Source organism: Musa acuminata, chromosome BXJ1-8 (assembly GCF_036884655.1).
Source record: "Musa acuminata AAA Group cultivar baxijiao chromosome BXJ1-8, Cavendish_Baxijiao_AAA, whole genome shotgun sequence".
Taxonomy (NCBI): Eukaryota; Viridiplantae; Streptophyta; class Magnoliopsida; order Zingiberales; family Musaceae; genus Musa; species Musa acuminata.
In genome coordinates, this window is record NC_088334.1 from 42,222,783 (window position 1) to 42,235,488 (window position 12,706).

The window sequence follows — 12,706 nt, forward strand, 5'->3', positions numbered from 1 at the left end:
GTTCCAGCTTATAAGAGAGATCGTAACCCGAGGAGATGTAGTAGTGGAAAGAGTTCCATCCGAAGATAACATTGCAGATCCACTGACAAAGCCGTTGTCTCAAATTGTCTATGAGCGTCACAGGAGTCTGATGGGGATCAGACACATAGGTGATTGGCTTTAGGTCAAGTGGGAGATTGCTAGTCATAGGTGCCCAGCAAGCCAATCACGTGAGTGATGGCACGTGTGACTTGATACAGAATCTTTTTGCTTATTATATTTTGGCGTATATCACTTTATAACTATTGCATAAATGCATATATATATTGTGATGTCCTTGGATTTGTGCAATGGGAATCGGATCGTGATGAGATCACGATAATGAGATCGATTCACCTTTAAACACATATCCTAAATAATCCCGGTCATAGGTTACTCGAGAGGGATATCGTGATAACCGGACAGACTGGTGTGCTGTATACCCGTCCATATGATGGATGCAGCTGGTCTCATAGCTGCTCGTGTAGGGACACTAGGGATACAGTACAGGTGCTCATTGGAGAATGAGTTCACTGATTGATCCGCTTACGGAATGCTGGATGGTTGATGATGTCTTATTGTCAGACAGTGATTCCGTAGTCCTAGTGGTGTATCTGGTCCTTAGACTTGAGACACCAAGGATGTCCTGTATGAGTGCTCCACTCTTTGATACCAGACTTATAGGTTTGGCTGTCCCCAGATCTAGTACAGCTGGTCATTGGGAGTGGTAGTCGACCTTACGAGGGCTATTGAGTGTCAATAGAGGATCATCCACTCTCGGCGTCATGAGAGGAATATCCTATGTGTTCTTGCTCAAACAAATCCCTGGCTAGGGTCATTCGGGTTGAGAGAGAAAGAGTTCTCCGGGAGAATCCGATTAGAGCGAGACTCGAGTAGAAACCGTATGGGTCTGACAGCACCATGCTCGATATACGATCTCTGGGATATTAGATGGATGAGGGACTATAGGTACATGGTAACTGAGGACAGACAGGTCCAATGGATTGGATTCCCCTGTATCGTCTGGGGACTACGGCGTAGTGGCCTAGTACGTCCGTAGTCGATGAGTCGAGTGAATTATTATAAAGATAATAATTCACTGAGTTAGAAGGAGTTCTGACAGGTATGACTCACGGCCAGCTCGATATTGGGCCTAGAGGGTCACACACATATGGTAGGCATTGCGATGAGTAGAGGTTCGGATATGAGATATCCGACGGAGCCCTTGTCTTATTGGATGCAGATCCAATACCCACTGGGGAAGGACCCATTAGGGTTTGACACGGGATCTCTATAAATAGGAGGGATTCACAGCCTCATAGGCTAGAGTCTTTGCTTGCCTTTCCTATTCTCCTCTCCCTCTCCACCTCAGAGTAGGCCTGGAGTTTTGAGGAGCGTCGTCGCAACCCTACTGTGTGAATCACCGCTAGAGAGGAGGACGCTTGACCTCCTTCACCCTCTCCTAAGGATCTGCAAGGAAACAGGGATATACGATCTCCCTATGTAACACAATCTCTATACGCAGTTTTGTGTTTTACGGATTTTTTGCGCACCAATCTTCGCACGACGACGAACATCTTTTTGGGAATCGGGGATTTTGTTTTCTTGTTCTTCCGCTGCGCATATGATGTCGCCCCCCAATGATTTCCTAACACCTTTCACCCCAGAAGCATACCCAAGGAAAATGTATTTTTTAGCTCGAGGCTCTAATTTTCCTTCATTTACATGCATGTATGCTGGACACCCAAAAATTTTTAAATCAAAATAATCAGCAGGAGTACCTGACCAAACTTCCTCCGGAGTTTTAAAGTTAAGTGTTGTAGAAGGAGCGCAGTTGACAACGTAACAGGCCATATTAATCGCCTCTGCCCAAAAGTCCTTTGTCAACCCTGCATTTGAGATCATACACCTTGCTCTCTCCAAGAGTGTTCTGTTCATACGTTCGGCCACATCACTTTGCTGAGGCGTCATCTTAATAGTGCGATGCCGAACGATTCCTTCATTTTTGCAGAATTCTTCAAAATCACCTTCACAAAATTACATGCCATTATCTATTCGAAGCCGCTTAATCTGTTTACCTATTTGCTTCTCAATCAAAGCCTTCCATTGTTTAAATATTAGAAAAACATCATTTTTATGCTTCAGAAAATAAACCCAAACTTTTCTGGAATAATCGTCAATGAAAGTCAACATATACCTGGCACCACCCTTAGATTGAACATGAGCTGGACCCCAAAGGTCTGAATGAATATAGTCAAGAGTACCTTTTGTTTTGTGAACTGCCGGAGAAGTGAAGCTGACTCTTTTCTGCTTTCCAAAAATGCAGTGTTCACAAAAATCAAGTGGCCCAGTACTCTGTCCGTAAAGTAGACCTCTTTTGCTCAATATGCTCAAACCTTTTTCGCTCATATGACCCAAACGCATATGTCATAATTTGGTGATGTCAGAATCAAACAATGATGATGACGAAACTGCAACCGAACCTATGACAGTAGTTCCCTGCAGAATATACAAGCTACCAGACCTACAAGCTTTCATAACAATAAGGGCACTTCTAGAAACTTTCATAACTCCACCTTCAGTTGTGTATTTACACCCAAGGGCCTCTAGGGTGTCTAAAGAGATGAGATTCTTTTTTAAATTAGGAACATGTCTAACATTAGTGAGCGTCCTCACAATACCATCATGCATTTTAATTCGGATTGTACCTCTACCAGCAACATCACATGCGGCATTATTGCCCATCAAAACAATTCCACCATTACAAGATTCATATGTGGAAAACAAATCTCTATTGGGACACATGTGATAAGAACAACCTGAATCTAAAATCCATTCATTTTTTAGACCTCGTCCTGTCATCAATAGCAGAAAAAATATTTCCAACAATCTCATCAGTTGCTACACTAACTTCAACGGATTCAGTAGTTTTTTCAACAAATTTTTTCTTTTGCTTTAATTTATTTTTCAATTTAAAGCAATCAGATTTAATGTGCCCCATTTTATGACAATATCTGCATTCCAAATTTCTATGTCTGGATTTAGATCTAGATTTAGATCTACTACTGTCAAATTCTCTTTTTTCCATTCTCCCCCTAATAACCAGACCCTCATCCTGATTCTCTCTACTTTCCCTAGTGATATTCCTGTCTATTTGCTCCTTAGATTTCAGTGCAGATTTAATTTCTTGATACAAAACTGTTTCTTTTCCATAAATCAAAGTATCACGGAAATGCTTAAAAGATTGGGGAAGAGAACACAAGAGTAACAAAGCCTTATCCTCATCATCAATTTTTGCATCTATATTCTCCAAATCCATAACCAAAGAATCAAACTTATCAAGATGCGAGAGTATAGATGTACCTTCAATCATCCGAAGCATATACAGACTCTACTTCAAGTAGAGACGATTCTCCACTGTCCTCTTCATGTACAAGGCTTTAAGCTTGTCTCACATGCTCTTAGCCGTAGTCTCCGTAGCTACCTCTCGTAAAACCTCGTCAGAGAGATTTAGAATGATACTTGATCGGGCCTTCTTATCCATACCCGCAAGCTCTTCTTTTGACATATCATCTGGAATGCTCTCGGCTCCCTATAGCACCAAATCAACTCCGTCTTGAACTAGAATGGCCTCCATCTTGAGTTGCCACAAGCCGAAGTTGACATTTCTATCGAATTTCTCGACAACGATATTTGTTATTGTCATTGTTGCCAAAAGATCCCGAAACCAAGCTCTGATACCAGTTTGTTAGAGCTAGCCCTAGGAAATTTACCACAAGGTAATTTTGGCAACCCAACAAGACAATAAAACGGAAAGAATAAAAGCGAGACAAGAACACCAGATATACGTGGTTCGGTCAATTGACTTTGACCTACATCCACGGACGAAAGAGGAGCAAATTACTACTGCAAAAGAGGGACAATTACAAATGCCTTAGGAAGATGTTCCTAGGCCATAAAACACCCGAAAATACTAAACAAGAAAAACCAAACTATAAGTCCAAACTATTTAAATGAGTATGGACTTAAACCAAAGCAAACACTTAGGTTTTTCTTGTGGTGCCACTTGTGGTACCTCTTGTGGTGCATCTAACTTCAAAGCTCAGGCCCTTATTTATAGTTCCAAGACGAGACAACAAGTCTGATTTTTCCGATGTGGGACTATGGGACTTACTAAACTAACAGAAGGCCTACGCTCGGAGCACGGTTGAGAAACGCCCCTGAATCGAGCTCAAGCCTGAAATTATTTTCGAGCAAGAAGAGGCCGAGCGATCCCATCACAATGATGCTTTGGTAATATCCGTCCGGATAGCCAATGCTCAGGTCAAAAGGGTAACAATGGACACTGGGAGCTCCGCCGACATGCTCTACCTCGACGCCTTCAGGAAACTCGGCTTAACCGACGAGGACCTTAAACCCATGGCGTCAGCGCTCACCGGGTTCACGGGCGACTCTATTTCCCCACTCGGGACCACCACCCTCCCTGTTACCATCGAGGAAGAGCCGAGGGCCAAAACGATAATGACCACCTTCATGGTAGTCAATCTACCCTCGGCCTATAATGTCATCCAAGGCCGGCCAACACTCAACAAACTGAAGGCAGTGGTGTCCACCTATCACCGGGCTATTAAATTTCCAACCCCAATGGGGATCGGGGAGTCCCGAAGTGATCTGGGAGAATCCAGACGGTGTTATCTTACAGCAGTGGCCCTCACAAGAAAGTCGTGCCCCCGCCAAGTTATGGATGCCCGAGAAGGAGCAGCAGCGTCGGAGCATCTGGAACCACCCGAGCCGATCACCGAGGTACCCTTAAAAAGGAACTGGCCTGATCAGACCGTAAAAGTCGGGGCAACGCTCCCCGAAGCGAATCAGCTCCAGCTCATTGATTTCTTGAGGGAAAATGCCGATGTATTTGCATGGTCCCCAGAGGAGATACCCGGGATCGACCCAGGCATGACCCAACACCAGCTCAACATCGACCCAATGGCTCGGCCAGTGAGGCAAAGGCCAAGGAGATTCACTCCCGACCGGCAGAAGGCGATCAGCGACGAGGTCGACCGCCTTAAAAAAGCAGCATTCATCACTGAAGTGAAATATCATCGGTGGCTGCCGAATGTAGTCCTCGTTAAAAAAACTTAATGGAAGCTGGTGGATGTGCGTTGACTACACCGACCTCAACCGAGCATGCCCCAAAGATTGCTATCCACTCCCGAGAGTCGACCAGCCAGTTAACGCCACCACGGGCTATGAGCTCCTTACTTTCATAGACGCGTTCACGGGCTACAACCAAATCCGGATGGCGCCTTGGGTGCTTTTGTTTTTGATTGAAAAAGTAGAGTTCAGTTGACTATTATGGTATCAAGAATCAGAGGTTAAGTCATTAGTAGCAATGATAGGAAAGTCAACTCAAGAAGAAGTTGTTCATCTCGAGAAAGAAGAAGCAACAGAATAAACAAAAGCAAGATCTAAAATAGTTTCAACAAAAGTAAGATCAGGATCTGACTCAATGGCGTCAATCGTAAGGAGTTATAAATTCAATATTGATTCGCTAATCGAAAGATGAAATGAGTTTTGAAGATAGTCCAGTCTCAATCATTCTCGTTGAGTATATAGGGTAATCTGAAGAACTTAGATGTGATGCAAGAGAATCAATATGAGCAAATGCGGGATACGAATATAAAGCAGTACAAAACGAAACAACAATGATAGGAGAGGTCGCCTAAGTAGTTTGTCCTGCCAAAAGTGTTGAACTCCGTGAGTGTTAGAAGCATAGTGGGCTAAGCATTTTTTATTCTATCCACAACAGCATAAGCACCCATTGAGACTCCACTAAGAAAATAAATATATATTACTGTTTAGGGACACTTTATGGAAATAGGTAACCAAACAGTTTACACATTATTAAATGTGTATAGGGTTCCTCATTCAAGTATTAATGTTGAGTTTTTCGCGATGCCTCTGCCTCCTTCTTGAATGTAATGTATGTAGGATTGATTCCTCACTCAAGTACTATATTATATATTATTGACTAAAGCTTGTTCTATTGCTTGTTTATTATGTCTTAGGAGTTTGTTGAAGTATCAGTGAGTTCTTTATTTGCTTGTTCCATTGCTTGTTGACTTTTGGAACTCAATACTTATCACATTTATGGAGTTGTTGTGGACCCTGATTTCTCTAACTTTAAACCATGTTCAATGAGTCTTATGGCAAATTAACTATGTTGCCTTAGCTCTTCTAATGCATTTAAGCCTATAATATACTCTTTGAGCTGTTTAGTTGCTTGTTCTCAGAACTCACATTAGCTATAGTCAAGAACTCTAACCCTAGCTTGTTTGCTTATTCCTCTGCTTACTCAATCGAGAATGGAAAAAAAAGAATTTTTATCTCTTAGCAGTTGAAGAATAAAATAATCCGTTTCGTAAAATCTGACCTATATCAATTCGACCCAGACCATGATTAAAATGGGACAAAACAACTCTTAGATCGGTTGGGTTCGAATTAAGTTAACCAGATCAATGTAAACAATTAAACCAATTGTAAAGACATTTTTAAAATTTTAAATAAAAAAGTAAAAAATAAAGACCTCACGGTAGTAAACCCTCATTATTAGATTTTGGGACCTCACATAGTAAAATGACCATAAGAATATGTAAAATATTTGACTTCTATATCAATTATGATGTTTTGATATTTCTAAAAAATATTATAAATATATAAAAAATATTATAATTAAGTCGATCTGTTGCAAAAGAAGCAACAAGTTACTTTGTATGTCCAATTAAAAGATATTTTAACAACTACTAAAAAAAATTAAAGTAATGATGAAACAAAAATATAAATTCAAAAAAGAAGAAGATATGTTTCTTTAGAATTGAGATTTGCTTACGTCATTTTTAAGCATCCGTACATTAATTAGCTCACACATTTAGTCGGTGATAGCTGATTAGATGTACGAAAGGACCACATGAACCAAAGAGATGTCAACTCAATTCTATCCTGTCAACATGTCGCTCATACATCACACAATGAAAAGGATAATATCTTATTCTCTGATAACGTTTTAAACTATAGTAAATTGTTGCATGGTGAAGGAGTTGATATCATTGTAATAGCAAGACCAAAAATAAGCTTCAGTAACGTGTTCTAATCAGATCCTACTATCTCTAGTTTTGACATAAGCTATGTTCATAGACTATATTATTATTTTTAATATCAAAATTACATATGATAATTCTTCAAATAACAATCAATTATATCTTGCCGAGTAAGATTAGCCGATCTTCTTATCATGCTCCTGAGGAGTAGTTTGATGAATCACAACTAAATTAGGGCTTGAAGATTGAACAAATCTCATGACAAATTCATCTGATGAATTTTACATACATATATTAATTTTTATTGTAGTTTTCATCGTTTCAGTGGAACTAAATTTAATATTCAGAACAGCACTAAAAGAAAAGAAAAGAAAAGAAAAGATGACAAGACATCAGAATTATCCTTGTAAATTAAATTTTATACATACTTATATATAAGGATTATCAATGTCATCACCATATATATCGACAAACAGCTAAGGACTGCTCGTCATCACCAATAATGTCTAAATTATTGCTTGGCCATCTATATATAAACCTCTAAATGAGCTCCATCACAACAACAAGTAATTAACTCCTCTTCCTCCCTCCTCGTCACCAATGGAGATACCATCGTCGGCCATATACTTGGCCCTTGTCCTAGTTTTCACACTCCTCACAGGCCTCTACCGCGGCCGCCGCCGCCACAAACTCAACCTCCCACCTGGGCCGAGGCCGTGGCCTGTCATTGGCAACCTCAACCTCATTGGTCCTCTGCCTTACCGCTCCCTCGCCGCCCTCTCCCAAAAGCACGGCCCACTGATGCACCTCCGCTTCGGCTCCTTCCCGGTCGTCGTCGGCTCCTCCGTTGACATGGCCAAGTTCTTCCTCAAGACCCATGACCTCTCCTTCGTCTCTCGCCCTAAGACCGTCGCCGGCAAGTACACCTTCTACAACCACTCCAACATCAGCTGGTCGCCTTACGGCCCCTACTGGCGGCAGGCACGCAGGATCCTCATAATGGAGCTCCTCACCCCCAAGAGGCTGGACTCCTACCAATACATTCGGGTGGAGGAGGTGCGCGGCCTCCTCCGGGACCTCTTCAGGTCCACAGAGACGCCTATCGTCCTCAAGGACCGCATTTTCACTGTCAACCTCAACATCATTAGCCGCATCGTGTTGGGAAGGAAGTACACGCAGGAGCAGTCGGTGTCGTCGGGGGCGCCCGCGGCGATCGTCCCGCAGGAGGAGTTCAAGGAGATGATGGAGGAGCTGATGCTGCTCAACGGCGTCATCAACGTGGGCGACTTGATACCCTGGCTGAACTTCCTGGACCTGCAGGGCTATGTGAAGAGGATGAAGATGGTGGGCAAGAGGTTCGACAGGTTCCTGGAGCACGTGCTCGACGAGCACAACGAGCGGCGTCGGCGAGAAGGGAAGGCGTTCGTCCCCAGGGACCTGGTGGACGTGCTCTTGGAGTTGGCCGATGATCACAGTCTGGAAGTCAAGCTCGAGCGGCATTGCCTCAAGGCCTTCATTCTGGTCTGCATATATCCGTTGTCTCCGTTGTGGTTGTCTTTACGCAGATCGATTTAGGTAATATATTGTTCCACTTGGACTGACGGAACAGGACATGTTCGCCGGCGGCACCGACACCTCCACCGTGACCATTGAATGGGCCGTCTCTGAGATCCTCAAACGACCCGAGACCTTCGACAAGGCAACCGAGGAGCTGGACCGGGTGATCGGCCGCGGCCGGTGGGTGGAGGAGGAGGACGTGCACCGCCTGCCGTACATCGAGGCCATCGTCAAGGAGACCATGAGGATTCACCCGGTGGGGCCCCTGCTCGTGCCTCGGCTCTCCCGCGAGCACACCACCGTCGACGGCTACGACATCCCCGCCGGGACGGGGGTGCTGGTGAACGTGTGGGCCATCGGGCGCGACCCGGCCGTGTGGGACGCTCCGGAGGAGTTCCGGCCGGAGCGGTTCGTGGGCAGCCCGATCGACGTGAAGGGACACCACTTCGAGCTGCTGCCGTTCGGGGCGGGTCGGCGGATGTGCCCCGGGAACAGCCTCGGCCTGAAGATGGTGCATCTGAGCCTGGCCAATCTGCTGCACGGGTTCAAATGGAGGCTACCGCCGGGGATGACGGCGGAGGAGCTGAAAATGGATGAGATCTTTGGGCTGACGACGCCGCGGAAGGTGCGGCTCCAGGCCGTGGTCGAGCCAAAGCTTCCGGCTCATCTCTACGGCGCCTGATGATGCTGTGTTTCGGGGGGTGAACAAGTCACAAATTCCAGCTTTTGCATGATAGTAGTATGTGTTGTGTTAATTAGTACGTTGAAGGGAAGTTTGCTATGGTCCAATAAACTCTACTCTTGAGTTAAAAATATATATATATATATGTATGTAATAATTTTAGATAAGTAAAGTACTCTTGCAAAATTTCTAATGCATTTTCCATATGAGCAAATATGTTAAGTAATCAATTTATCATCAAAAATATTTTTTCAACCTAAATGGTTGGTTAGGTCATTTAATTAAGATGAAACTTGAGTTTATTCAGTTCAATTATAATAATCATTAATTAATTTTTTTTATCTAAATATGTTTGATTCAAAATTCATCCCAAAATTTTTTTATGATAATAAATTTTTTATTTTATTTATTATTATTATTATTATTAATTAAATCTATTACGAATTATATGAATTTAATCTAAACTTAAAATTTTATGATAATAATTTATTACGAATTATGATCTTCTTATCTAATATCCTGATTCTTTCTGAAGAAAGGAGATGAAACATCATTAATAAGAATAGGATACGAGACAACAGAAGAAGTAGGAGAATTATAAGGATCTTCAGCAGAAGTAGTAGATTTTTACTGGGGTATTAGCAACTTTTCAATCAATTTGAGTTCATTTACTGGGGTAGAAATGAGTAAAGAAACCCTAAAATAACCCTTTTTCCCAAGGTATTAGCAGCTTTTCAGTAAAACAAAATCACTTTGCATTGATTTTTCCTGGGTTTATGCAAAAAAATCACTTAAAATAGTCCCAGAAACTCTCTTTTTACTCGTAGCAGGCTTAAAAATAATCTTTTTTTCTCTGTTTTGATAGCAAAATTGAAATTATTATTTTTCCCTACATAGTATTTCTATATTTATATTTTAGCTAACAGCAAGCAACTAATAATAATATTGCACTTTAAGAGTTATTATCAGTCAGAGTAAGTTCGGTTTTAATTCAAAAGCAAGTCCAGTATTTGAAGTTCAAATACATTTCTATGAGTAAATAGCCATTAGCAAAGTAACACATAGATCAAAGATAATTCTTGGAGGAATTCATTTCTTTCCATAGTTAAACTTTTTGGTTAGCACTAATGTGAATGAAGTTGTTTTCTCTCATCAATTATCTAGAATTTCTTATCAAGAAGACCTGCCTGCCTTTTAGAATTGGAGTAAATTTTGATGCAATTTAGTAAAGTTATGATCAATTATGAGATTTCTTGAAAATAGTATAACTGGCTCAGATCAAAATTGGAGCAATTAATTTCTTAGAAGTCAATAAGAAATGAATTAATTACAAGTAATTCATTGGTGGTTTGGCAACAAAAAGATAATATTAGCACTCCAATAACAATATATCAAAAGATAATTAATTTTGATATTCAATAATTTTATTCTATCGACTACCTATTTAAGAATTGGATCGAGATCCGTAATTTCCTATCAAATTTGTCTCGAACTCAAATTAAGGCGTAGCCAAATAAGGTTCAATTTATCCTAGTAGGCATCACACTTGTCACAAGCAATGTCCGCATCATCATCATGTACAATAATCCTGGCCAGGGGAAAGAGACACCAGCTGATTCCACCATGAGTGAAGTCCACCTCGGCAAAGCAACAAAAGTTCGATAAAAGAAGCTTTTGCAATGGCTTCTCCTCAATCTGTATCCATCTTCCCCTCTCACCAGTCCATGTCTCAAATGCTCTCCAAGCCAGAACGGCACTACCGCACCTGCGTTTGCTTCCAAATGCTTTCTTCTCCACCTTAGAAAAAGAGGAGGTTGTCTCATCTGACTCGCTCTTTGTTTAATGATATCACCAAATGATTGTTCCTTGGGGTTACCAGTAATGGACTGCCATCAAAAGGGTTGCTCAAGTTGTAGATGCTGGTCTTTATTTCTCTTTCTTTCTCTGATTAATAATATCAGATTTCAAAACTTCAGTTTTAGATACGTTTGACTGTCATTTTTAGATCTTTATTGGTTCATTTTTATGATCCATATTTGACCTTTTTTCTATCTTTTTTGTATTACTTTCTATTTGGCATTGAACGGACGAAGAGAAGATTTGAAGCCATGTTGATTTATCATAGATTAATTCAGAACAGGGAAACTGTTCCCTGAATGAAGATACGAGATTTGTGCACTGTGTTGGAGTTGATGGGCACACGCACACTGCCATTTGATACATCTGTCTTCTTGTCATAGCTGCATATGTCATTGCCTTACTGATTCAAAGTGAATGCAGACTCCAAATGTGATCAAACATCATAAGGATAGATGTTGTTTTACAAGACAGAGAGCAGAAATCTGCTGCCTGCTAATCGAAGGGACTCCTCGAAACTTTGTGTGCATAATTGGGAGACAGTGGAGAGTGTCTATTAGAACATCTTCATGACCATCATCTTTACAATATTATGTTGACATCGTCCACTTTGTAGTCTTCATTGTCACTAGATTGGCCCCTGAATGCCCCACCATTACTTGAAAGGAGGTGCCACAGAGCCATCCACTTGCAGGGGGATGCTGCGACACTGTACGTTTTGTTCTTCCACTCCCGAGTTCGCTTGATATCACCAAATGAGCAATGGTGAAACAAGAACATGTTTTTGGTAAAGAAAATCACGAAAAGACGCTGGAATAAAGATCGATCGACGAAAGGATGATATGATTGCTCAAGTGGTTCTTACATGCCATGAATGCGATGATGCTCAGCTGAGCTCTCCTTCATTGTCAAGAGGCAAGGGGCTGTAGAATCACCAGTAAGACCTACATTGTTGAAGTTGTACCGACAAGGTGCTTTGTGTGCCGCTACAAAAGTTCTGGTATCCATCAATGGGGCTTGTCATGAAGCCTTTCAAACTTTAACGTGAATGAATGATGTGCTTGCTGTTGAACAATCAATTGCCTGATAACCATTGGACCTGTTTCGTGCAGTGTATCAGATGTTTTGTATAACCGGAGCGATGGGAATTGTCGGAAGCTGATTTCATGAATTCTGAATCTTCAAGATTGTCCCGAAATAGTGAGTTCACAAGAAATATAGAAAAAAATTTGTGTTATTAATGCAAAACTATGCTTTCATGGCTCCATTTAGGATGATGAATGGACAATGAGGAAGACAGAAAGGAACAGAGAAAGTGATGATGAATCTCATAGTGACTAGAAGGATGTTTTACTTTAATCCTTGTAAATGTTAAACCTGTGTTTTCATCCTCAATGTGTCACCAGAAATCTTTCCCTTCTAAAATCACTCTTTAATCCTCATGAAGAATGCATCGAAAGGAGCAACACACTGCGACCAGACCATGTCGAAAGTGTTT

General features: G+C 41.5%; 1 protein-coding gene across 1 annotated transcript; it reads left to right on the plus strand.

Moving 5' to 3' along the window:
• The first annotated feature begins 7,661 nt into the window (after positions 1 to 7,661).
• Positions 7,662 to 9,548, plus strand: LOC103995087 (trimethyltridecatetraene synthase). Its single transcript, XM_009415591.3, has 2 exons — positions 7,662 to 8,633; positions 8,722 to 9,548. The coding sequence occupies exons 1-2, from the start codon at positions 7,713 to 7,715 to the stop codon at positions 9,349 to 9,351; spliced, it is 1,551 nt and encodes a 516-aa protein (XP_009413866.2). The 5' UTR covers positions 7,662 to 7,712; the 3' UTR covers positions 9,352 to 9,548.
• The last annotated feature ends 3,158 nt before the right edge of the window (positions 9,549 to 12,706 follow it).